General features: G+C 67.7%; 1 protein-coding gene across 1 annotated transcript; it reads left to right on the top strand.

The window, feature by feature from the left end:
• The first annotated feature begins 1,175 nt into the window (after nt 1-1,175).
• On the top strand, nt 1,176-21,854 carry GNA11 (G protein subunit alpha 11). The gene is made up of 7 exons (XM_045990058.1): nt 1,176-1,495; nt 12,512-12,696; nt 14,693-14,847; nt 15,285-15,413; nt 18,080-18,209; nt 18,290-18,443; nt 19,484-21,854. The coding sequence occupies exons 1-7, from the start codon at nt 1,360-1,362 to the stop codon at nt 19,672-19,674; spliced, it is 1,080 nt and encodes a 359-aa protein (XP_045846014.1). The 5' UTR covers nt 1,176-1,359; the 3' UTR covers nt 19,675-21,854.
• The last annotated feature ends 1,031 nt before the right edge of the window (nt 21,855-22,885 follow it).

Below are 22,885 nucleotides of genomic sequence, written 5' to 3' on the forward strand. Positions count from 1 at the left end.
ATAGGCAAGAACAGTAGGTGCAGCCTGGAAGGTGTGTGATGGGGTCTGGGCACGCCCAGGTTGGGGGGGGGCATCCCACCGGGTCAGGGCTGGGAGAGGGGCCATAGCAGAGAACAGTGCCCAGGGGAGCCTTAGCTCCCTTGTCTGTAGAATGGGTTTGCTGTCCTAGGAACCCTGCAGGCTCTCTTATTCTCTTTCCCTCATTGAAAACGCATTGATTGAGCACCTTCTCTGTGTCTGAACCTTGCTCTAGGTCGCTTTCTGTACGAGGCCAGATGGCAAGTGGTTTAGGGCTGTTGAAACCACACAGACTGGGCGGGTACCGGGTGAAAGCCTCAGGCTCCGTCTGCCCATGGAAGGGCTTGGCGACGTTCCAATAAAATCAGCCGGGTAGTAGGGTTGGATTAAAGGGCTTAAAGCAGGGCTTGGTATAACGTAGGCACCGCATTAATGCTTGTTCCCTGCCTGGAATACAGCAGGCACTGCACTAATGCCTGACCCATGCAGAGTTTACAGTAGGCACTCCCTGAGGCTTTTGCCGTGTCTGGTAGTTCACTCCTTAACGCCTGGGCCACATCTGGTATATAGCAGGTGCTGCATTAAGGCTGCACTCCAGCCCGGTATACAGGAGGCGTTCCCTTAATGCTTAACGGACAAGAGGAAGGTTCATTTCCGGCCTGGCCATGCCAGGGCGCCTCCCCGGAGACCTTGAGCGCTGATGCCCCAGCGCCTCCCGGGGGAGGGAAGCGCGAGGTCCCCCAGTCCAGCGACTGCCGCGGCGAGGTCCACACCTCTCGGCCGGGGCCGAGGGACCCGAGCGGGGCCGAGCGGAGCCGAGCAGAGCCGAGCCAGCCCGCCGAGTCCGCCACATTCCCACAATCCCGGGCGGCCCCGCCCGGCTCCCGGCTGCGCGCCCCCCTTCCCACGTCGGCGCAACCTAACCCGCGGGCGCGCCCGCCGCGCCGCGCCCCGCCCCGCCCGCGCGTCGCCCCGCCCCGCGCCGCCGCTAGTCCCGCCCCCGCCGCGGGCGCGCGGGCCGCCGGCCCCTCCCATTGGCCGCGCCGCCCGCCCGTCGGCGCTGTCCGGGCGCGGGTTAGGTTGTGCGGCGCTGTCGCTTGGTCGCGGCGGCTGCGGTTGGCGGCGGCGGCGGCGGCGGCGGCGGCGCGGGCGCGGGCGCAGGGCGGCGGGGCGGGAGTGCGCGGCCAGGCGGGGACCGGCGCTCGCAGGCGGCCGAGGTGGACCGGCCGGCCCGGGGGCCGAACGCCGAGGGCCAGGCGGGCGCGGCCGGGGCGGCTCCGGGCCAGGCCCGGGCCGGGGGGCGGCGGCGGGGGCGGCCGGCGGGCGGCCGGGGCCGGGACGATGACTCTGGAGTCCATGATGGCGTGCTGCCTCAGCGATGAGGTGAAGGAGTCCAAGCGGATCAACGCCGAGATCGAGAAGCAGCTGCGGCGGGACAAGCGCGACGCCCGGCGCGAGCTGAAGCTGCTGCTGCTCGGTGAGTGCGGCCGGGCCCGCCGGGGTCCCGCGGGCCGGGTGCGGGTGTCGGCGCGGGCCGGGCGCGGCCGCCCCTGCCGTGCTGCCCGCCGCCCGGGCCGTTCCCTGCCGGTGCGGTCCGCAGCGCGCGCCGGGCTCCTGGGGGCCGCCCCCGCCCGCGCTGTCCACCGCCAGCCCCGGCCCCTGCGGGGGGTGTGCGGCGGGGGTCGGCCCTGCCGGTGCCGCCCAGGTCAGCCCGGGAGCCTCCAGGGTCAGCCGTGCCTGCGCTGCCCGTGTGGGGCTTCCGGAGTCCCCCAGGGCCAGCCCTGCTTCTGTGTGCACATGAGGCGTCCAGGTCCTCGTGGGGACAGCCCTGCCCCTCTTGCCCAGATTAGGCCCCCTGCCTCCGCTGTCCAGGGTAGGGGGTGCCCCAGAACCCTGGAGCGCCTGTCCTATGCCACTTCTCAGCCGGCAAGCCCCTTGCCCGTACAGAGCCGGCCCTTTGTCCCTGGGCTGCAGGCTGTCCCTTTCTCGCTGCCCCCGCATCTGCTCAGGGCCAGACCTCTGGGCTGCAGTCCACCAGCCGTACCCCTCACCTCCCAGGATCTCGTCTTGGTTCTTCCCAGCAGGTGGAGCCCTGTTCCTACACGCAGGGTCTGTCCCCCTGTAGCACCCCATCCCCTCTGCGGGAAAACGCTTTTCCTCCTGCGGGGCACACCACCTGCGGGAGAGGACAGCCCTTCCTTCCCTCGGGGCTCCCGTTTTAGGCGGGGGTCCTCAGAGCCGGCCAGCTCATCACCCTTCCCCAGACCCATTCCTTTCGTCTTGGGGGGAGCCACTCTCCGGGTCTGCCCCGTCCTGGGGAAGATTCCTGTCCCGGTCACCAGGGTCCCAGTCTCCGTCTCCCCAGGGCACACCTGTTGTAGGGAGCGCGTCGGCCCAGCTGTTGGCAAAGTGCTGTCGCCCAGAGGAGGGTTGTGGAAGGACTCTACTGCCCAAGGCAGGAAGGTCGTTTACAAAACAGAAACCCTTGCCCTGCCCTTCTCCGGGGCTCTGCTTGGTCCCCGCACTGCAGGGAGGGCTGGAAGTGCTTACACGCCCTCAGGGAGCGTGGACCGGCCCAGGGTGGGAGGAGGCGCTGGCTCAGAGGGGCGTGCTGGGAGGGTGCGGACCGTTCCGAGGAGCCGCGTCTGCCGGTGAACGAGCCGTGTCCGTGGCCTCGTGGGAGGCTGCCCGTCTTGGCGGGAATGCCTTGCTTCTCCTGCCTGCAGTGGCCCTGCTGGGCCCTCCGTTTGATGAAATACCTTCCCTGTTTTGTTTTGTTTTAAACAGACGCGTTCGGTTTACCCAGAGACTATGAAATACGCCAACTTTGCAGAAAAGCCCGGCAGAGAGTAAGCTCCGAGTTTGGAGGAGACTTGCAGTGGGTTCTGGGGGGCCTCTGGGGAGGCTGGCGTGGCTGTGGCTGGTCTGGCAGCATGACGCGGACTTTAGCATGGGAAGGGGGCTGGAGAAGTTACTGGCGTGGTAGGGGAACTGCCAGAGGGCCTTTTCCTGGGGCCTGTGAGCCTCCGGATGCCCGGCCACTCGTCCCGAGCACCCAGGGTTTGGATGGGCGTGGGGTTCTGGGAGCAGCCGCGGCTCACGCTTCTGCGGCCTTGGTGTATGTTTCCAGGGCCCAGTGCCTGCCGGGGTGGGGGGGGGTGGACAGCAGCACCATCTGTCTCTGGTCCCGCACTGGCGCTGCCCTGGGACCCTAGAGAGGCACCGGCCCTCTCCCTGCCAGCCTGCGCTATGGGGAGTCGTGCCCCCGTTTCAGGGGGTTGTTCTGGGTATGGGGGGCTGACGGAAGAGGAGGAAGTGAGCTTGCAGGTCCAAAGTGGGGGTCTGCGGCAGGAAGACGGGCGTGAAGTCCGGAGTGGGGGGCTGAGCGGCATCCCGGGCCCGACCCACTGGATGCCAGGAGCACCTGCAGTGGCGACAGCCACAGACGCCCCCGGGACTGCCTGGAGTGCCCTGGAGATAGAATCGCCCCCATCTGGGACCTGTCCACCCTACCCCCCCCCCCCCCCGCCAGCCGGCACCCTGCGGGAGTACAGGGTCTCAGGTGCGCTTTGTAGAGCTGGAGCGTAGACCGTGCGCGTTGTCTTGTCGGCTGTTTCCTGAATGCTTACAGAGTGGGTGTGGGTGTGTGCGTGCAAACCCGTGTGTGTGCACGCGCGTGTGTGTGTGCACGGAGTTTGCACTGTGCGTGTGAACGCGTAGAAGGCAGGCGTCCAGCTCCAAAGGTGCTGTTGTCCAAGCGGAGTCTTGTTCGGCTTTTGTCTGCTTGGGGACAGGAGGAGAGGGCACGGCGGGGCGGCGAGGGCGCCCTGCCGGCCCCCGGGATCTGCAGCCCTGAGAACTAGCTACCGTTCCCCCCATTTTATGGAAGAGAACCCTAGATCGGGGAAAGGGGGGCTGCAGACCCAGTGAGGAGCTCCTGGGCGGGGGTCCCAGGCCGGCCTGGCTGGCTTCTGCCTCCTGTGACCTCTCCTGGGCGAGGCTTTTGCTGTCGTGTGTCTGTCACTTGGTAGAAAACCACTGGGGAGGCGCCTTCTCTGTTCCTTAGGGCAGGCTTCCTGTCTGAAAACTGGTCTTCATGGGAACCGTGTTACTGCGGGGGTGCAGCGTGCTGGCCCGGCCGAGCCGGCGGCTCTGGGACTTCTAAATAAAGCAGGGCGGTCAGTTCCACAGGCTTCCTGTCGGCTGCGCCGGCCCCCAAAGCGCAGTGAAAAGGCCCGGAATCTGGCATGGGGTGTGGTGGCTGTGGTGGGAAGGGCGCACCTCCCAGTGCTTGGAGGCACGGAGGGGAGCGTGGCGGCCGGCTCCGGGCACAGTGGTCGGGGCTGCATCCCCTGCTGCCTGGGAGAGTGGGAAGCACCCTCGGGGAGCTTCTCGTGCCCCCCTGGGTTACCCCTGGGCCGCGGTAGGACCGTGACCTCCCCCAGGATGTGCCGTGTGCCCCTGAATTTAAATGAACTTTTTTTTGGTCCAAACGGTCCTCTTTCTTTGGGGACAGTGTCTGGAAGTGCTGCACAATTGCCCCGTGATCTCCCCCTCCCTCAGTTTCCCTGCATGAACCCGGAGGATGCCGGTGCCCGCCCACGGCTCTCTCCCCGCCTTGCCGTGGGGCCTGGTAGAGCGTGGGGCCCCCTGGGCTCAGCTGCCAGCTGTGTCCTGCCGCTGGGGTCCCTGGGGCTGCTGGGGCCGGGCCCAGCCTCCGAACTCCTCTGGCACCGGGATCTCGCCGTGCTTCCCCGCTCTGCCCCCTCCCTGTGTGCCTGGGACCGCTGGTGGGCTGGTCGCTGCGGTGGGCGGTGAGGAAGCGTCTGTCTTGGATACTGGACCGCAGAAGGTTTCACTTTCATATTTTTGCGGTGGAGCCCTGCTCTGAGCAGCCTGGCACCGTGGCCTCGGGCATTGCGGCGGGCGGCACCGGGTCTGGAGCGCAGCAGTGAAGCCAGACAGAGCTTCCAGGAGCACTCGGGGAGGAGGGCGGGGGTGTTTGTCCCTCTCCGTCCCAGATGGCGCGGGGTGCAAAGTTCAGCCCTGGGGGGGGTTGGCCAGAGCATGATGGCCATGGGGCAGCGGTAGGAGTGGTCGCAGCTCTCGTGCCCTGCTGGCTGGTGCTGTCCCGGCCGGTGGTGGTGGCCTGTCAGCTGAGGACATCTGGCCTCGGTGGTCGGCTCGCCCGGGGCCCCGACAGCTGGGGAGATGAGGGGCGCTCCTGGAGGGGGGCGGGACTCAGGCTGCTCCCAGAGGCAGGACCCCAGCCCCCAGGCTCGCTGGTTTGGGGAGTTTGTGGCCCCACTCACAGGTGTTTGTAGTTCCTGGGCTCCTGGGCCTCCCTGTCGTCCTGGGGGGCCGGTGTGTCTGTCCTCCGGAGGGCATCTGACCGGTCGTCGCGGTCCCCCTGCTCACCTGCTGCAGGACTCCTGCCGGTTCCTGCCGCTGTCCCCACTTCTGGGTCCCCGCCAGCCTGGCCCGCAGGGCAGAGCCGTCGGTGACTCCAGTTTGCTGGTGGGACTCGAAGCCCCCAGGGACGTGGGGTGGGAGTGACTTGGACCGCCGCTGTCCCTGCTCGCAGCCCGCCCGGACATGCGACTCCTTGCGTGGGCGTGCCTGTTGCCACCTTGTGTGTGGCGCTCTGCTCCGACATAAGCCGACCGGGACGCTGGGGACACAGTTTCCAGCCGCCTTCCTCGTGAGGCCCTCCTGCCGTGGAGGGGGGTGGGGGGCTGGCTTTGAGGGCTCCCCGTGGAGCCGGCTCGGAGCAGTTGGGGGGCACTCGCTCTGGGGCACCGCGTTTCTTCGTCCATCCCGTGGGATGGCGCCCTGGGCCCGAGAGACGGTCATGGGGCTAAGTGAGAGGGTGCTGTGGAGCCCGTGGGGCACGGCGGGCACTCAGCAGGGGGAGAGGGCTGTTTTTGTCGCCCCTTGCGAGAGCCACCGCTACAGCCCTGGGAGGCTTTATGTCCCCACCAGGGCCGAGCCAGAAAGTGCGGGAGTGGGGTGTCTCCTGTGACGTGGAGAGAATCCCAGTGACCTTCCAGGATGATTGCGAGGGTCAGACGGGGTAGGGGGTGCCCCCGGAATGGTCCGTGTCTGACCACACTGTCCGCCCTGGCCAGCAGACCCCTCGGTGCCTGAGCGGGGCCTCCTGTCTCGAGCCTGGGCGTCAGGTGAGGGAGTCTTTTTTTTTTTTTTTTTAAATATTTTATTTATTTGACAGAGAGAAATCACAACTAGGCAGAGAGGCAGGCAGAGAGAGAGGAGGAAGCAGGCTCCCTGCGGAGCAGAGAGCCTGATGTGGGGCTCGATCCCAGGACCCTGGGATCATGACCCGAGCCGAAGGCAGAGGCTTTAACCCACTGAGCCACCCAGGTGCCCCCAGGTGAGGGAGTCTTGACGCCTTTCCTCGTTACGGTTTCCAGCCACTCGCGGCTGGTGGTGCTGCGTGCGGGGGCCACAGCGTGACCCCGTCTAGTGGGCCGGTTGGGAGCTCGGGGCTTCGCGTCGGGAGCAGCGGGCAGGAGCTGACGGGTCGGGCCGCTCACGGAGGCCCTGGGGGCGAGAGTGTCCGCGGGCGGCTGGCGGGGCTCCTGAGGGTCTCTGCATCTCTGTGGTCCGTGCCTCAGCTCTTGGTCTGTCCCTCAGCTACGCCTCTGAGGAGGTGTTGTGAGCTCTGTCCCCACGCCCCAGCTGGGTGGATGGGGGGCTGGGCAGGACCGGGGGCTCAGAGTATCCCAGCTGCCTGGGTGCCCCGGGAAGGGCAGCAGTAGGACACTGGGGACAAAAGGGGACTCAGAAGCCGTGGCGGAGTGAAGGATACCCACCCAAACCAGCAGGGACAGCCACTCCCACATTTGGGCCTCGGTTACAGTAGGCGTCGTGGCCTAGCGGGAGGGCGGCTGCTGTCTGGGCACAGGCCCCGCTGACGCGGCCCGGGTGTCCCGCTCCGCTCCCTTCTCGGGGGGAGGGGTGCCCCCCCGGCACCGGTGCTCTCTCCGGAGCCGCTGCCGCCAGAGGGGTGCTCCAGCCAAGCTCCCAGGCCAGGTGGCCCCGTCTGTCGAGGTCGCTCGTAGCGTGACCTCAGCCAAGCCACCCACCCTCTCAACGTCTCAGTTCCTTCACCTCCCCAGAGGCGGTGCGTGACGGCCCTGTCACCGAATGAATGAGTGCGAAGGGGCGTGTGGCGAGAGAGGAGCCGGTAACCACCGTGCTCAGCTGTTCCAGGTCTCCATTCTCTCTGCCCCCCGGGTAGAGGTCTGTGTCCCATCTGTGATCTCAGGCCTGTCCACAAGCTCAAGGTCCCTGTTGGATTTCCAGGAGTCCCAGGTCCCCGGAGGGGCTCTCATCGGTCTCTCCGTGGTCCTGGCGGCTGCTGGCTTCACTGCCCACACCCCACAGTCACGGGCAGCCTGACTGCCTGCCCCTGGGGTCCAGGGCTCAGCGGCTTACGTTGGGTCTCAGGGAGGTGAGACTGGCCCCTGGATGAGACAAGCTTCCTGACCTGGAGGCCCCGGCCCTTGGTTCTGGAGTCCCTTCCCTGCCCGCCTGGGGCTTGGCTTCAGACGTCCTTCTCCCCAGCACCCCCCACCCTGGGGAGGGCGGGACGGTGGGTTCTCTTCCCGCTCGGGTGTCTGCTTTCCTCCCTCTTCTCCAGCTGGTCTCTTCGGGGCACAGGTCAGCCTTGGCCCTCCTGAGGGTGATGTGTCAGAGCGTGCCCGGAGGGCGTCCACAGGCTCCCTGCCCCTGCTGTGTCCCGCTGACGCCGCGGGGCAGGCGCCAGGCTGGGCTCTTCGCTAGGGCTCCTGCTCTTGGAGTGACGACCAGTCGAGTCCCCTGCCCAGCACAGGGATGCGGAGGCCCCATGGGGGATGCTTGACGAGCCGGCACGTTGGACTGGGGCCAAGTTCATTCTGTTCATTCATAAAACACTCGTGCTGTGCTTTCCGTGAGCCGGCCTGTGCTGGGGCCGGGGCGGGGGCTGCGAGCAGAGCCCCAGCCCTGTGTGCCCCCCCCCCCCCCCCGGGAGGAGCAGACCTCTCGGAGGGGCGGCTGGGCTGGCATCCTCTGGAGAAGGTCAGGTGCGGTGCAGGCTGCCGGGGGGCTTCTCGGAGGCCGGGAGCTGGAGTTTCTATGCAGGAGGCCCCAGTCATGCTGGGAAGGCTGTTTCCTGGTCGGGTGGGGGCCACGGACGTGTCCGTGAACGCCGGGCAGCCCGCTGGTGGGGAGCGCACAGCCGGGACCTGGAGCCCCACGGGTCCCTCTGGGGAGGGGCTGCGGTTTCCCCACTTGTCCCGGTGCTTGCGGCCCCCCAGGGCAGGGACCCTCTGTCGCCCTTCTCTCCGCACCGCCCCCTGTCCCGGGCCCCCAGCAGCGTGTCCTCCGTGCCCTCTGTCGTGCACTGAGCTTTCCCGCGTGGCGGAGGCCCCTGGGCCCCATCCGGCTGTCGCCTGTGTCCACGGGGCTCCTTTTCAGGGCTGAGCAGCGTCCCGCAGTACGGCTGGGCCATTGTTGTGACCACCTGCCTGGACTGAAGGACCTCGGGGCCGATGCCAAGTCCCGGGCTCTGGGAACGCTGCTCTGACGGTCAGACGCGTGCTGGCGTGGACGTCGGTGTTGGCCGAGCGCGCGGTTCGGGAGCTCGTGGGGCTGGGGGCCCGCGCGCACAGTGAGGCTCGGTCTTGGGAGCTCCCGCACCTCGGCTTGAGGGGGCCGGGACCCAGGGGCCGGGTGAGCGGCTGCTTGCCGGGGGCCCCAGCCATGAGGTCCAGGCAGGCCTCGCCCCCGAGACCCTTCAGGGCAGGTGGACACCGGGTCAAGTGTGCGGCGGTTCCCGGGGCCAGGGATCCTGTCGCGCCTGAGTCCCAGCTCCCAGAGGACTGACGTGGCCGTGGGTCGGCGGCCCGGGAAGCAGGGCTTCTGGAAGACCAGCCTGGGTTGCTCTGGCCGACTCAGCCTTGCGCTGCACCCAGTCTCCCTGCCTCCGTCCCCCTCCCTCCCCGACGCCGCGATGGCCCAGCGCCTCGTGGGCAGCAGGCCTGTGTGCCAGGGTGCGGGGCCCCCTTGCCCGCCACGCCACTGCACCTGGCCTCGGCGTTGGCCTGGAGCGTCCCCGACGTGAGACGTGCTTTTCTCCTCCCGGGGTGGCACCCCCTGCCTCCGTCACCTCCACACCCTCCCTCCGCGGTCCTTCCGGCAAAGTGGCGGCTGCCCTGGGCGGGGTCACTGATCAGACCGAGACAGGGTGCCCGGTGTGCCTGCTGGCTTCCTCCTTCCCCTCCCGCTTGATCGACATTTGATTGACATGAGTATGGTGCAGGTCACGGGGTGGGACCCGCTGATTGGACACGCGGCAGTACTGTGGGACGACCGCCCCCGTTAGGTCAGGCAGCACGCCCGTCACCTCCCACGCCGCGCCGAGTGTCTGCGTTTCCGTTCTTGCGCAGGCCAGCCGTGGCGGTGGTCTTCGCGGTGGCTACTCGGCCGCGTGGGGGCCTTTGCAGACCAGACGCCGGTGACCTCGGCCTTGCCCCTTGTCCAGGACCCCGACCTCTGCAGCGGCTGATCCGCATTTCAGGCTTCAGTTTTAGGGGATGCCCCAGACGCCCATTTCCCTTTGACCCACTCTCTGGCCCGGCCGGGGCCGCTTCACAGACGTGCCTCCCACACCTTCCATCGCCTCCTGGGGCCCAGGGCAGGGCATCCCGCTGACTGACACGGCTGCGTGCGGGCGTGCGACCCCTCCGCTGGCGTGCACTGGCCCTGGGGCGCTCCGGCGGGGGCTGCTTCTCTGCTCACACACATGAGGGTGGGGGGCAGAGGGAGAGGCAGAAGCCCACGCTGAGTCCGCCTGGAGCACAGAGCCCGCCGGGGGGCTCGATCTTCGACCCTGAGATCACGACCTGAACCAAAACCAAGAGTCAAGCTTAACCCGTGGTGCCCCCGAGTTCCTTTCTGAAAAGCAGGCGTGAGGCTGGTCCCTTTCTCCCCAGGCTCGCAGACCCTCTTTGGTGGGTCTTCCCCACCCCCTGGCGAGAGCCGTGGCCTGCGTTTCCCAGGGGCGAGTGGCCTCCGTCTGGGACCTGCCCCGTCTCCCCCCTTGGGCTGACCCGTGGGCTGCGTCTCGGGGTTTGGCTTGCGTGTGCGCATCTATTTGGCCGCTGTCTGCGAGGGATGCGGCCTGACGGACCCGCGCGGCGGTTTCCTTTCTGTAACAGAGTTTTGTCGAAAACGGGTTCGAGCCCTCGGCCATCCTGCCTTGCAGAGGACCCTGGACGGTATCTGGGGACGTCTGTGTTTGGCACGCCGGTGGTGCTCCTGGCGTCCTGGGCTGGGGCTGGGGACACTGCTCGGCCCCCCACGGTACTCGGTACGTTCCGCCCCGCTCCGAGACGAATGACTGTGCCTGGTGTCAGCAGCGCCAAGGGGGACAGACCCAGGGGCACAGACTGGGGTCAAGAGGAAACTGCGTTGGAAATGGCATTCCTGGCGTCCCCACAGCGTGGGTCCCTGTGGGGATACGTGGGGTCTTGCGCACGCCCCTTCCACGTCCTCCTGCCCCTGGAACTCTCAGGGGTGTCGGTCAGAGTGAGCAGGTGGCCCGTGTCACCTGGAGGGCAGAGGTGAGCTGTCTGAGGTGGGACGGGCGGGGGACGGCATGAAGGCAGCCCCCTTCCTTGATGATGGACCCACCGGCGTTGTGCTCACCCGGGAAGGCCCCGACGCAGTCGGTGAAAGTACCAGAGGGGCGGGCGCGGCCCCCCAGGCTCCTAGGGCTCAGGTCTGCTGGAGTGTGTTGGGTCCCTCCGGGATGGGCCGAGTGCCTCCGGCTGTGGGACGGGGGCCCACGGGGGGCCCACGGAACTGGTCTGTCCCGGAGGCCGTGGTCCGTTGAGCAGGCCAGCAGCAGACGCCTGCAGACGGGCTTCCCCCTCGGGCCGCGGTCACAACTCCAGGGGCCCGGGAGGGCTGCCTGCCGTGGGGCGCAGGGGCCTTCCGGAGTGCAGACCGCGTCACGGCTGTGGGAGCCGGCGGCGGCCGCACGGGGATCCCGCTCAGGCCCTGCGTGGACGTGGGCAGCCACGGGGCTGATGGGTGGAAGGAAGCCTTGGCGGCAGGGGGGGTGAGGCGGGGCCTTCTGAGCCCGTGAGCAAGGGGGTCCGGGCGGCTGTCAGAGGCCATGCGCGCTCTGCCGTCACGTCGCTCCCCAGCTTGGCCTCCCGCGGCAGACAGTCTCTGAGGGTCCGGGGTCTGGGCCACCCGGGCTTCGGGTCCCTCACGAGGTTGGAGGAGCCACGGCGCCTGTCCCCAGCGCTGCTCCAGCCCTCACGGCCTGGCGGCTGCCCTTTCCCATCCCGCTCTGCCCGTGGTGCTGGACAGCGTGGCGCAAGCCGCCGTGCCTCTTGTGACCTAGTCTCGGAATCGACACCCTGTCGTCTGTCCTACTCTGCCAGCTGGAAGCAGGTCGCGGAGTCCAGCCCGCCCTCCTGCAGGGGTCCGTCTCTACCCTCTGACGGGGCGGGGCCCCGGTGTGGGGCACAGAGGACCCTGTGCCGCTCGGCCCCTGGACCAGGGTGGGGAGGGGCCGCCGCAGGAGGGGCCGCCGGGCTGCGTCGTGTGGGAGCGGGAGTGGGCAGAGCGCGGCTCAAGGCGCTGGCGGGGCTGGGGGTGAGGGCACAGAAGGCCACTTCCCGGGTGGCCTTCCCGCCGACCGGCTAATCCTCCGACCCCTCGAGGCTGAGGTGGGGTTCAGCATGCGGCCTGGAAGAGCCTGGAGAGCCCCACACCCCTCACGCCTGCAGAGGGAGGGGGTCCGACACCGTGTGCCCCTGGCGGGTGGGAGGGAGCAGACACCGGGCTCGGGGGCAGCTGGCGGCCTCCGTGCGTGGGCTGCGGGCCTGGGACTCGTCCAGGTGGTTCGTAGGGACAGATTCTGTCCTCAGACCGCCTTGGCTTTCGTGCAGACACTAAACTCTTGCCCCAAAGTGAAGGTGACCCTCGTGGCGCCCCAGGTGAGGAGTGTTGGGGTCCACGGAGACGTCGTCAGACCGGACGTGCCATGCCCCATGGGCGTGGGCAGGTCCTACGGGCCCGATCGGCCTGACTGGTCGAGGAGGCCGCGGTGCCTGGCGGAGACGCACGGCTGTGCCTCACGGCGGCCTCTGGGGCGCTGAGTGCGTGTGGAGGCCCGTCGCCTGCCCTGTGACCAGGCCGGACGCTTGGGGTACCTGCTGCTCCGCACCTCGGTGCTGGGTGCCCTGCGGACACCCCCTGCCCACACTGGGCCTCAGTTTCCCGCTGGGTCGAAGGGCCATACGCTTCGGGGCGTGACCGGGCTGCAGTAGGGACGCCCCTCGTGCAGCGGCTGCCGCCGGCCAAGTGTGCCCCACGGTCCCCTGAGTGCCGAGTCCCCGGGCTCCGACCCCCAGTGACCCTTGTCTGCGGGGGAGGCGGGCTCTGGCCGGTGCTCACACGGCCCTGTCCGCAGGCACCGGCGAGAGCGGCAAGAGCACGTTCATCAAGCAGATGCGGATCATCCACGGGGCGGGCTACTCCGAGGAGGACAAGCGTGGCTTCACCAAGCTGGTGTACCAGAACATCTTCACGGCCATGCAGGCCATGATCCGCGCCATGGAGACCCTGAAGATCCTGTACAAGTACGAGCAGAACAAGGTAGGCCTGGGGCCGCCCTGCACCCGCCCGCCCGCTGGCCCCTGCCGTCCCCACCGCGCCTCCGTCCTCCCGGCGTTGCCCTCGGCACTGTGTCTGCCTGTGTGCCTCCCGGTGGGCAGGGCCTCTCCCTTCCCGTTTCCAGAGCCGCGGCTCCTCGAGACCAGTCTTGCTCACGGGGCCGGTCTCCCCGTACGTGTAGCTCACGGCTTTCTGACACACACAGCTGTGCAGCCGTCACCTCTGTCTAGTTCCAGAACATTCCAGAACATTCCATCACCGCCAGACACCCCCGTCCCCGTCAGCTGTCAACGACGCTCCCCCCACCCCCGGCCCCCATGAGCCCCTTCCCGTCGGTGGACGGGCCTGGTCAGGGCGTGTCACACCTCCTGCGTCTGGTCCCCTCCCTGTGCATCGTGGGCTCAGGGTCCGTCCCCGGGGCCGTGCGGGGGCCTCGCTCCTGCTCCCGCCGTTCTCACACGTCTGTTGGTCCGCCGCCCCAGGGTTGCGTGACGCTCCGCGTGCGGGTGGCCGTACTGGGCGAATCCGCTCGCCCGCGGACGGGCGCTTGGTTTCCACGTTTGTCTCCTTGACCGCTGCCGCGGTGACGTTCGGTGCAGGCGTCTGTGTGCACACTTGTCACTTCCCCGGCCGTGTCCCAGGGAGACGGGGGCTCACGGGCAGCGGGGGGTCTGCCCTCGCGAGGAGCTGCCGGCCCCCAGCCGTGCGGCGGTGGGCTCTCGCCTATGGCCCCTCTTAGCTTGGCTTTTGTAGGTCTGATTCTGGGGCTTTCTTGTTCAGCCCTGGAGGTTTGCCCTGGGCGGACGTAGGCACGGGAGTCCGTACTTATGCGGGGCACGTTCCGTGAATCCGTTCGCTTTCAGGCTTAAGAAGGGCCGTCAGCCAGGCCGCTGCTACGTTTCCACTTGGCACCTTCCTCCCTCTGTCCCCGGTTCACAGATGACCAGGGACCCGCAGCGGGCCTGGTGTTGGGTTGGGCGGCCCTCTGGGGCGGGGTTTGGGTAGTGTGCTCAGCTGAGGTCCGCTCCAGCGTCCGACCGCAGGCCGGTGTCTGGACCACCCGTGTCCCTCCGTGTCTAGCAGCGGCCGCCCACCGCACCCTCTTTCGGTGCAGACGGTTTGGTTGCTGCACGTGGTGCCTGCTCCTGAGGCGGCGTCCTTGATGGCTTTGGGTACAGGGACAGAGATGCGGCCACAAAGCCAATGGCACTGTCCTCTGGGACGTTTGAGGTTGTCACACATCGACAGGTGGGGGTGTTTTCCGGGGCTGGCGTCGGCCTTTGCAGGTCCAGACGATGGGGCAGGTGAGGGCTGGAGGCCACGGCTATGGGGCACCGGTACGGGGCGTCTCTCCTGGCTTTCAGAGCGTGGGCTAGGGCTCCCCCGCTCCCCATTTTGGCTTCTTCCCAGGTGTGTCTTCCCCAGACCCTCCGCTGTGGCCGGCTGTGTGGGCTGGGCCGCCCTGTCCCGACAGGCACGTGGACAAGCGGGGTCTCCCGAGTCTCAAGCCCCGGAGGTTCCCCGGCCAGCGCCCCGCCCCCGCCCCCACTCCCATCCGAAGTTGCTGGGCTTTGACGAGCCGTGTGCCGGGCGGGGTGCAGGCCCGACAGACATCGGAGGTGATCCCGTCACCTCGCCTGCGAAACGGGGACTGGGGGCTGCTGCCGGGGGGCGGTTCATTGCTCTGTTCTCTTTTGGGTCTGGTCCTCGGTCACTTTTCGCGGAGTCTGCCTCTCCGTCTACGTGGCTGCTCCCGTGCCGCCTGCTGCCCCACACTGGGGCACACGTGTGGGACACACGGCCACGCGGCCCTGTGCCAAGAACCACCTCACTCCCAGGCTCTGGCGCAGGGACCTCCCACCGAGGACGGCCCGTGCGGCTCCCCCGTGCTTCTCTGGGGCGGAGGTCCCCGCTTGGTCGCACACCCCGTGGGGCCCCGGGCGCCGGCGAGCCCACGGCTCTCCCTCCTGCCCCGCAGGCCAACGCGCTCTTGATCCGCGAGGTGGACGTGGAGAAGGTGACGACGTTCGAGCACCGCTACGTGCACGCCATCAAGACCCTGTGGGACGACCCTGGCATCCAGGAGTGCTACGACCGCAGGCGGGAATACCAGCTCTCCGACTCCGCCAAGTAGTGAGTAGGCCGCAGGGGGCTCTCGGGGACGCTGCTCAGGGCCGGAGGGCCAGGCGGGCTTGACGCGTCGCGTGGTTCCCCTCCCTGAGCCCACGCCGGTGCCGGAGCAGGGAGGTTCATCTGGAGAAGCAAGGCTGCAGTCCGGCCGCCCGGCCAGTCCCCTTTCTCCCGCCGCAGCGGCTGTCCTCGAGTAGCCCCGTGGGGGTTCCCCAGAGCCAGCCTGACTTCTGTCCTTTGAGAGCCAAGTCGGGCCGGGGAGGCCTCTGCCAGACCCCAGGTCCGCCTTGTCCCGAGTGTGTGGGGCTGTTCGCCCCTGCTGGTGAGGCTCAGCGCTGGGCCCCTTCCTGCTGCTCAGGGACCGTGGTGGCCGGGCTGTCCCCCCGCAACTCCCTGCCTCGCCTGCCAGCCCGCGCAACCTGCTGCCTTCTGTGTCGCAGCTACCTGGCCGACGTGGACCGCATTGCCACCTCGGGCTACCTGCCCACCCAGCAAGACGTGCTTCGGGTCCGTGTGCCCACCACTGGCATCATCGAGTACCCCTTCGACCTGGAGAACATCATCTTCAGGTACCTGCGGCCTGGTGGCCGTGCACTGGGGGGGGCCGTGCGCCGTGGTGGGGGCTGTTCGCACCTGCAGTGGGGACCACGGCGGGTCGCTGGGTCTCGGTCTTTGCTCTCGGGGAGCTTCGAACCAGGACACAGATAGACTCGGGAATGTCACCAGGTTTTGGAGGGAGCCTGTCCCGGAAGCGGTAGGGCCTGGCAGTGCTGGCCAGTGCTGGCCAGAGCCGGCCTGGAGGGGAGGGCCTTCGGGCGGGCCTCTGTGGCGGGTCTGTGGGTGGGGCAGGGGGTCTGGAGCTGGGCCAGAGCTGCGGGTGCCGCAGGTGGTGGAGGGGGCCTGGGGACCCGGGCAGAGCCAGGTGACAGGCGGTTCCGGACTCCGGCTCCTGGGCCCATGGGGTGTGGCCTGAGTAGACTCGGGGCCATCTTCAAGGACATGGGCCATGCAGTGAGGCCACGGAGCTGCTGGGTGGCGAGGGCAAGTGCCTGTCGCCTGGGGCCACCACCGCCGATGACCGCAGATGGGCGTTTTGCAGCCACAGGCATTTCTGTGGTCCTGGCGTCAGAGGCGGAGGATCGGCGTGTGGGCGGGGCCGGTTCCTTCCGAGGCGGTGAGGGGACGACTCCCGGCTCCCCGTGCCTCCTGGCTCCCCGCGGTCGTCAGCCCTCCTCCTTCACGCCCCTTGCCCCATCCCTGCCCCCGCAGTCACACGGTCTGTCCTCATGTGTCTGTGTCCGGAATTCCCTCTGGTGATTGCATGGGGCCACCCCACCCTCACGTGATGTCATTTGACTGATGACATCCGCAGGGACTCGGCTCCCAAGTCAGTCCGGCCCCGGGTTCGGGGACACTGAGTTTGGAGGAAACGTTTCAGCCTGGTGCCCCGAGGCCCAGGCAGGGCAGGTCCTGTCTGCCCGCAGCACCCCCATCGCGGTGCCCCCGCGTCCCTGCTTAGGCTCCCACTGGGGAAGGAGTTGGTGCTCCCGGAGCAGGGGTCCCAGGGGGAGGGCAGCTCTGGCAGCTGTCGCTGGCCTTCTGCCCTGTGGCCTCGGAGCGCCGGCTCTAGGGAGCACTGAGGAGCCTTTGGCCTGAGACACCCCCGCCCACAACAGGGACCTGCCGGGAGAGAGCCGGGTGCCCCTCTGGCCCTCTGCACCGTTCCTCACCTGCTGGGTCTCCGCCGGAGCCCTGTGTGGGTCCCTGGAGACTTGGAAGCCCTAAGCCCCCACCCTATGCGGGTCTGATGCACGTTTTCCTGGTGAGGGTTCGGGGTTTGGGTTTTCTTTCTTGTTTAATTGGGTCCGTGGTGGGGCTGCCCCCTCTGAACTCGGAGCTGAGGCCTGTGGGGCACAGGCTGGGACTTGGGCCGAGCACACCCGCCGGCCCCCATGTGGGCTCTCCCCGGCCTCATCCTGACCGCCGCGCCGCCTCTGCCTGCTGGTCCTCTGCCGGGACTGCCCGGCCCCCGCCCTTCCCCTCTGTGAGCTCAGGCTGTGCGTGTCCCCTGCTCCCGGCGGGATTGCCCTGCTGCCCCTCCCCGGTCTGCCCTTGGCTCTGTCGTGGGCCCACACTCTCTGCCACTGCTAGTCCCTTGCCGGCCAGTCCCTTCCTTAGCTGGGCGCCCGTGGGGTCCCCTGACCGGAGCGGGATCGGGTCATGGCCTGACTGCCCTGGCCGTGCGAGGAGATGAACCTGGTCCTGGACAGGGGACCTTAACTGGGGAGACGTGAGCTCCGGAAAGACTGTGGCCCAGCGCCCGTCTGCCCCCGGGCCATTCCCCAGACCGGCCACAGCTGCTGCGGTCCTTGTGGCCTCACATGGGGCCCTTGGCCTGTCACCACCCTGCCGTGCCTTCGGTGTCGTCCTGCCACGTCCACCGTCCGCCTGTGCTCGGTGGAGTCTTGGGGCAAGCTCCGCCAGGCGGCCCCACTTCCATCGGCTGTGCCCAGGGCGACCCTGATGTCCGCCAAGCCCCCACCCTTGGCAGGGCCTGGCTGTGCGGACCCCTGCCTCCCGTGGGCCACTCTGCTTGCGTGCTGTTGGCTTCCTTTGAAAAAGTAGCATCTTTCTTCATCACAGAAAGCTGAGGAACTCCCCGGTAGTAGGCGGCAAGCCCCTGCCCCGAGTCTCTGTGGCTCCCGTCCTCCCCCCGCTGTCCCCTCTGCCCGGGAGCCCAGCCTCCGGACTGTCAGTTGGCACGTGCTTTTCATGCCAGCGGGAGCTATGGCCTGCTGTTGCTCCTGGCAGCAGGGGAAGCGTGTCGCTCTGTGGGCCACCCCCTCAGTGGCGAGGCGGGTCCGGCGTGTGGGTGTCCTCGGTTGGTCTCGTTCTGCCGCGTTCCACAGACGGTGTGTGGCGGACGGTCGTGCACGGAGCCCAGGCGAGGGGTTGGGTCTCCAGATGTGGGGCCTCAGGTCCAGGGGTCGGCCTGTATCTGGTCCCCGTAAGCACTTGGGTTCCCGGGCTCCCTGTCCTGTGACTCCTCTGTCAGGCGCAGCGGCTGGGGGTGGCGTGTCCTCCCGGCTCTGGCACGTGTGGGAGCGGGGGCTCCCCTGGGGGCCCCGCCGGCTCTCACAGACTCGGGGGCCCTCCAGGCTCTAGCAGACGCTGGCCTTGCTGGTGGCAGGGGTTGGTCGGGGGGACCGTGGCGCTGAGTCCCCGTCGCCTGCAGGATGGTGGACGTGGGGGGGCAGCGGTCTGAGCGGAGGAAGTGGATCCATTGCTTCGAGAACGTGACGTCCATCATGTTCCTCGTGGCCCTGAGCGAGTACGACCAAGTGCTGGTGGAGTCGGACAACGAGGTGAGCCCTGTCCCCGCCGTGCCCGCCGTCCCTGCCCTGCGGCCCGGGCGCCCGTCGTGCTCACGCCTTCCCTCCCGCAGAACCGCATGGAGGAGAGCAAAGCCCTGTTCCGGACCATCATCACCTACCCCTGGTTCCAGAACTCCTCGGTCATCCTGTTCCTCAACAAGAAGGACCTGCTGGAGGACAAGATTCTGCACTCCCACCTGGTGGACTACTTCCCCGAGTTCGACGGTGAGCGGCGCGCTCCGGGGGCCCCAGCGGGGCCGGCTCGCTGCCCCCGTGGCCCGTGCTGCTGGCCGGAGTGGGGGGTGCGGGAGCCTCCAACACGTCCCGTTTGCTCTCTGGGCCTCGTGTCTTGGTGATTTGGGGACGCGGGCCCTGGCGGAGGCTGGTGGCACGGCCAGTGTGAGCCGCCGCGCTCCTCCGCGCTGAGCCTCAGCGAGCAGAAGGCTCTTCGTGTTGCCGGGCTGTGGCTTCGCGGGCACAGCCGCAGGAGGGGTGCACGGGGCCGTTCTGCTCCCAGGTCCCTGCTTGTCCGGAGCCTGAGTGGGGGGGGATGAGGCCCTGGGAGTGCTGGGGTGACGCAGGGGCCTGTTCCCCTCCGGGTTAGCCTGAGCTCGAACAAAAGCCGGAGCAGCACAGAGCATCCCCAGCTCCCTCTCCGGCACCCTTGCCGTGTGGGCCTTGCCGCAGCTGCCTCCCCGCACGCAGGACGGGGAAGTGACACGGGACTCTAGGGCCGTCCGGGCCTGGCCAGTCCAGAGCCTCAGGGACATGCCTGTGGCCCGATGGCCGTGTGCGCAAGGCCAGGGTTGCAGGGGCACGTGGGGCCGTGTGTGTCCGCATGTGGGCACCGGTGCGTGTGGGGGTGGGGAGGAGCCGAGGGAGTGCGCTGGGGAGGAAGCTGGCAGCGGTTTGGAGGTGGTACCGGGTGGCTGTGGGCCGCCGCCGGCTGAGAGGCCGAGGGGCCCGGGTGGAGGCGGCTGGTGGTGGCAGAGACAGCTCCCTCTGGGCCCTCAGCCGCGGGGCTCCCCTGCGGGGCAGGAGGGGGTGCCCCTGCTCGGTCAGTGCCCCGTCCCTCCCGTCCCTGCTCCGCGAGTGTCAGTCCTCGCACTGCAAGCGTCTGTCCCTGTGTCCGTCCTGCCCGGTGGGTGTCTCTACGCGCCCCGCAGGTATCAGTCTGCGCCCTGCGGGTGTCTGCGACTCCCCCCCCCCCCCCCCCGCGGGTGCAGGCCGGCCTCGCTTAGCCGCCCCTGCCTCCGCCTCCCCAGGGCCACAGCGGGACGCGCAGGCCGCCCGGGAGTTCATCCTGAAGATGTTCGTGGACCTGAACCCCGACAGCGACAAGATCATCTACTCCCACTTCACGTGCGCCACTGACACGGAGAACATCCGCTTCGTGTTCGCGGCCGTCAAGGACACCATCCTCCAGCTGAACCTGAAGGAGTACAACCTGGTCTGAGCCGCCGCCGGCCCTGCTCGCGGAGGAGTTGGTTTCATTCGCGTATTTTTAACAAAGGGTTTTTATTTCACAGTTATCAGGGGACCTACGTCTTTCTTTCTATACACCTCGTGCACCTTCTCACCTGTGTCAGCGGCGAGGCCGCCTTTTCCTGGCCTTGACTCGTGGCTCGCTTTTTTCTATTAAAAAAAAAAAAAGAAAAAAAGAAAAAGAAGGAAAAGAAGGAGACGAGACCAGCGGGGAAGAGACCCACGAGCGCCGCGCCCCCACGGCAGGCCGCGCCCCGGGCCGGCGCCCCCCCCCCCCCACCCGGCGCTCAGCGGGGACAGAGCCACCGCCGGCCCGCCCTCCCCTCGCTCCTGGCCCTCACCCCGAGGCCCCAGGACTGCGACTTCTCTTTCTCTCGCTCCCTAAGTTATTGACGCCCTGGACTCCAAGAAGTGGGGGCGGGCGGCGCCCTCCGCTGCCCGCCCTGGGAAGTGCCTAACCTTTTTTTTTGGGTGAGGAAACGACGGCAGCGTGGAGGCTCCGTGGTTAAGGAGACGTCCTGGGGCCTGGGGGCTCCCCTGGGCCCCAGAGGCTGCTGTCCAGACACCCCCGAGGGGCCATGGGCACCCCGCTGCGCCCAGGGAGCCGGACTGGGAGTCGGTTTCGATGTGTTCTGTTTGGAAACCAGCATGCAAGCAGTGGGGGTCGGGGCTCTTTCAGAATATTCTCAGGTCAGTCCCCGAGCGGCACAGAAGGGACTTGCCCGCGGCGGCTCCCAGGCGCGGCCTCCCGTGCAAGCCCTTGCTCGCACTCCTGCCCCCGGAGTCCCCTGCCCCCGTGACGCGAGCACACAGCACGACGCGCACTTTGCCCAGAACCATGGAGGGCCGGCGATTGCCGGTGCCGCGGCCCCGCGTGGCTTCCGGGCCTGGCCACGGCCATGGCCACGCACTGAGCCAGAGCCACGGGCCGCCTCGCCTGGGCCCCCTCCTTCTGAGGGGCTCGGAGGGTGGGAACAAGCGGGGGCTGCGTTTTTATCTGACGCAGACTGAGCACTACAGTGTTTTTCTGTGGGTTTGGATTTGATTTGCACAACGTCGCGGGAACGAGCCGCCAGTGATGCCATGGCCCCCCCCCCCCCCCCCCCCCCCCCCCGTCTGGTCCAGGCCGCCCGCCCGCAGGAGAAGCAACTCGGACAGCAATCCGGACGCCGGGACGCCAGGCCTGGCCTCGCTCCCTGCGCTCTCCTGACCCTGTCGCAGGAAGGAGGGGGCTGGCGGCGACTGCGGGCAGCTTCTGCGGGGTGGGGCGGCGACATTCCTAGTGATCGGCCCTCTCTGGGGACAGGACAGGCCCTCGCGGTGCCATGTGTCCTGCACGGGAGGGGGCGTGCCAAAGTCCGCAGCGTGTGCCCTCGGTGCTGCTGGGCGGAGGGGCTTGCCCAGGGACCTCGGGGGCCTCGCGGGTGGGCATCTCCAGGTCTCAGCGCCTCTCGGGCCCAGATCACAAGGGAGCTGGATTGGGCCAAAGTATGCATTCTTCCCGGAGGGAGCAGTGTGCCAAGCACCCAGAGCCAAAGCCTGGCTGGACCGCCACGCCACCCCCACCCGGCGCTTCTGGAACCCCGAGGGCCCAGGGCCGGAGGCCGGGGACACTGCTGTGTGCCATAGAGGGTCGGAGACCCACTCTGTGCCAGGGCCACTCCCTCGCCCATTGTGTAGGATTTGTTTTTCTCGTGTTCCACCCTGGGGAGCTCCAACCCCCCGCCCCCGTGTCAGGTCCCCAGCAGAGGGGCCCTGGTCCCCCGTTCCCCGCTCGCCCGAGAGCCCAGTACCAGCGCCCCCGGGTGACCGCCGCCGGTCCCCTCTGGTTACACTTGTATATGATACAGTCCTGATTTCAGACGGTTTCAACCTTAACCTATTTTAAAGAAGAATATTATATAAAAATACTGTTTTTAAACCTTTTGTCATTTGAAATGCATGTATTGTGCGCGCTGGGGACAGGCCCATTAGCTCAGTGCCAGCCTCCCGGGGCCAAGGCTGCCGTGTGGGGGCGGGGGCGGGGCAGCAGGCTCCGCTCCGCGGGGGGCCCTGACCCCTTCATCCAGAGAGAGCTGATGGAAGTTGACTTTTCATATCTTTCTCCTGAAATGAATTCTGTTTTAAATTGGAATAAATTTTGTTCCTAAATGCTGTGGCCCCCTCTGGCTTATTTCCTCTCACTGGCCGTGGCCGGTGGGCAGTGCGCACTGCCGGGGCGTCCGAGCTCTGGAGGGTGTTGCCTGGTCCCCGCGCGGCCGCCTGCTGTGTGAGCTCATGGCCACGGCGGCCACAGCGGCCCTGGGATGTCCCTCCTGCCCTGGGCTCTGGCTCGGGCTCCAGGGCCCCCTGCTCTGAGGTTCTGTGACTTGGCCCTGACTTCCGGTTCATTTGTCTGCACTGTGGGGCTGGAGCATCTGGCCAGACGTGCTTCCTGACTGGGGGTCGGGGACCGAGGAGCCCGCGTCCTGGACATTCTGTATTTACTTCCGTAAACTGAGGAGGTTGGGCCCGTCTTGGCGATCTTCTCAGGCCTTTTTCCTTCTTAAAACGTGGTGAGTACACAGAACAGAATTCACCACCTCAACCGTCTGAGTGCGCTGCCCAGCGGCGTGAAGCACTCCCACACCCCCACCCTCCAGCTCCAGAACCTTCCGTCTCCCCTCACGGAGACTCTGTCCCCACGAAGCGCGGACTCCCCACCCCTGCCTTAGTCCCGGCTCCCGCTGTCTCCTCTCTGTCTGTGTGAGTGGGACTCCTCTGGGCCCTCCTGGGAGTGGGGACCTGCGGGACGTGTCCTGTGTCCTCTCACTCAACAGTGTCCTCGGGTCCCTTCGTGTTGTGGCAGGCGCTTATCACCAGGGCTTAATCTATGAAGAAAAATAGAGAGGAGGGCAGGATGGGCAACAATAGTGACATGAGGACAGGGCATTCCAAGTAGAGGGCATAACCTCTGCAAAGGTCCTGGGGCAACATTGGGCTTACTCAGCCAGGGGGCCTGTGTGTCTGGAGCGGAGTGAGCGAGGGGTCGAGAGGGAGGAAGGGAGGGCGGACAGAGAGGGCAGGAGCAGGTCGTGCAGAGCCTAGGGGACCACAGGGGGAGGACTTGGGGCCCAGGAGGTGGGAGCCTTGGAGGGGTGTGGGCAGAGCAGGGGTGGGGGAACCTGACTCGGGAGCTCGTG

This window comes from Meles meles, chromosome 20 (assembly GCF_922984935.1).
Source record: "Meles meles chromosome 20, mMelMel3.1 paternal haplotype, whole genome shotgun sequence".
In the NCBI taxonomy this organism is placed as follows: Eukaryota; Metazoa; Chordata; class Mammalia; order Carnivora; family Mustelidae; genus Meles; species Meles meles.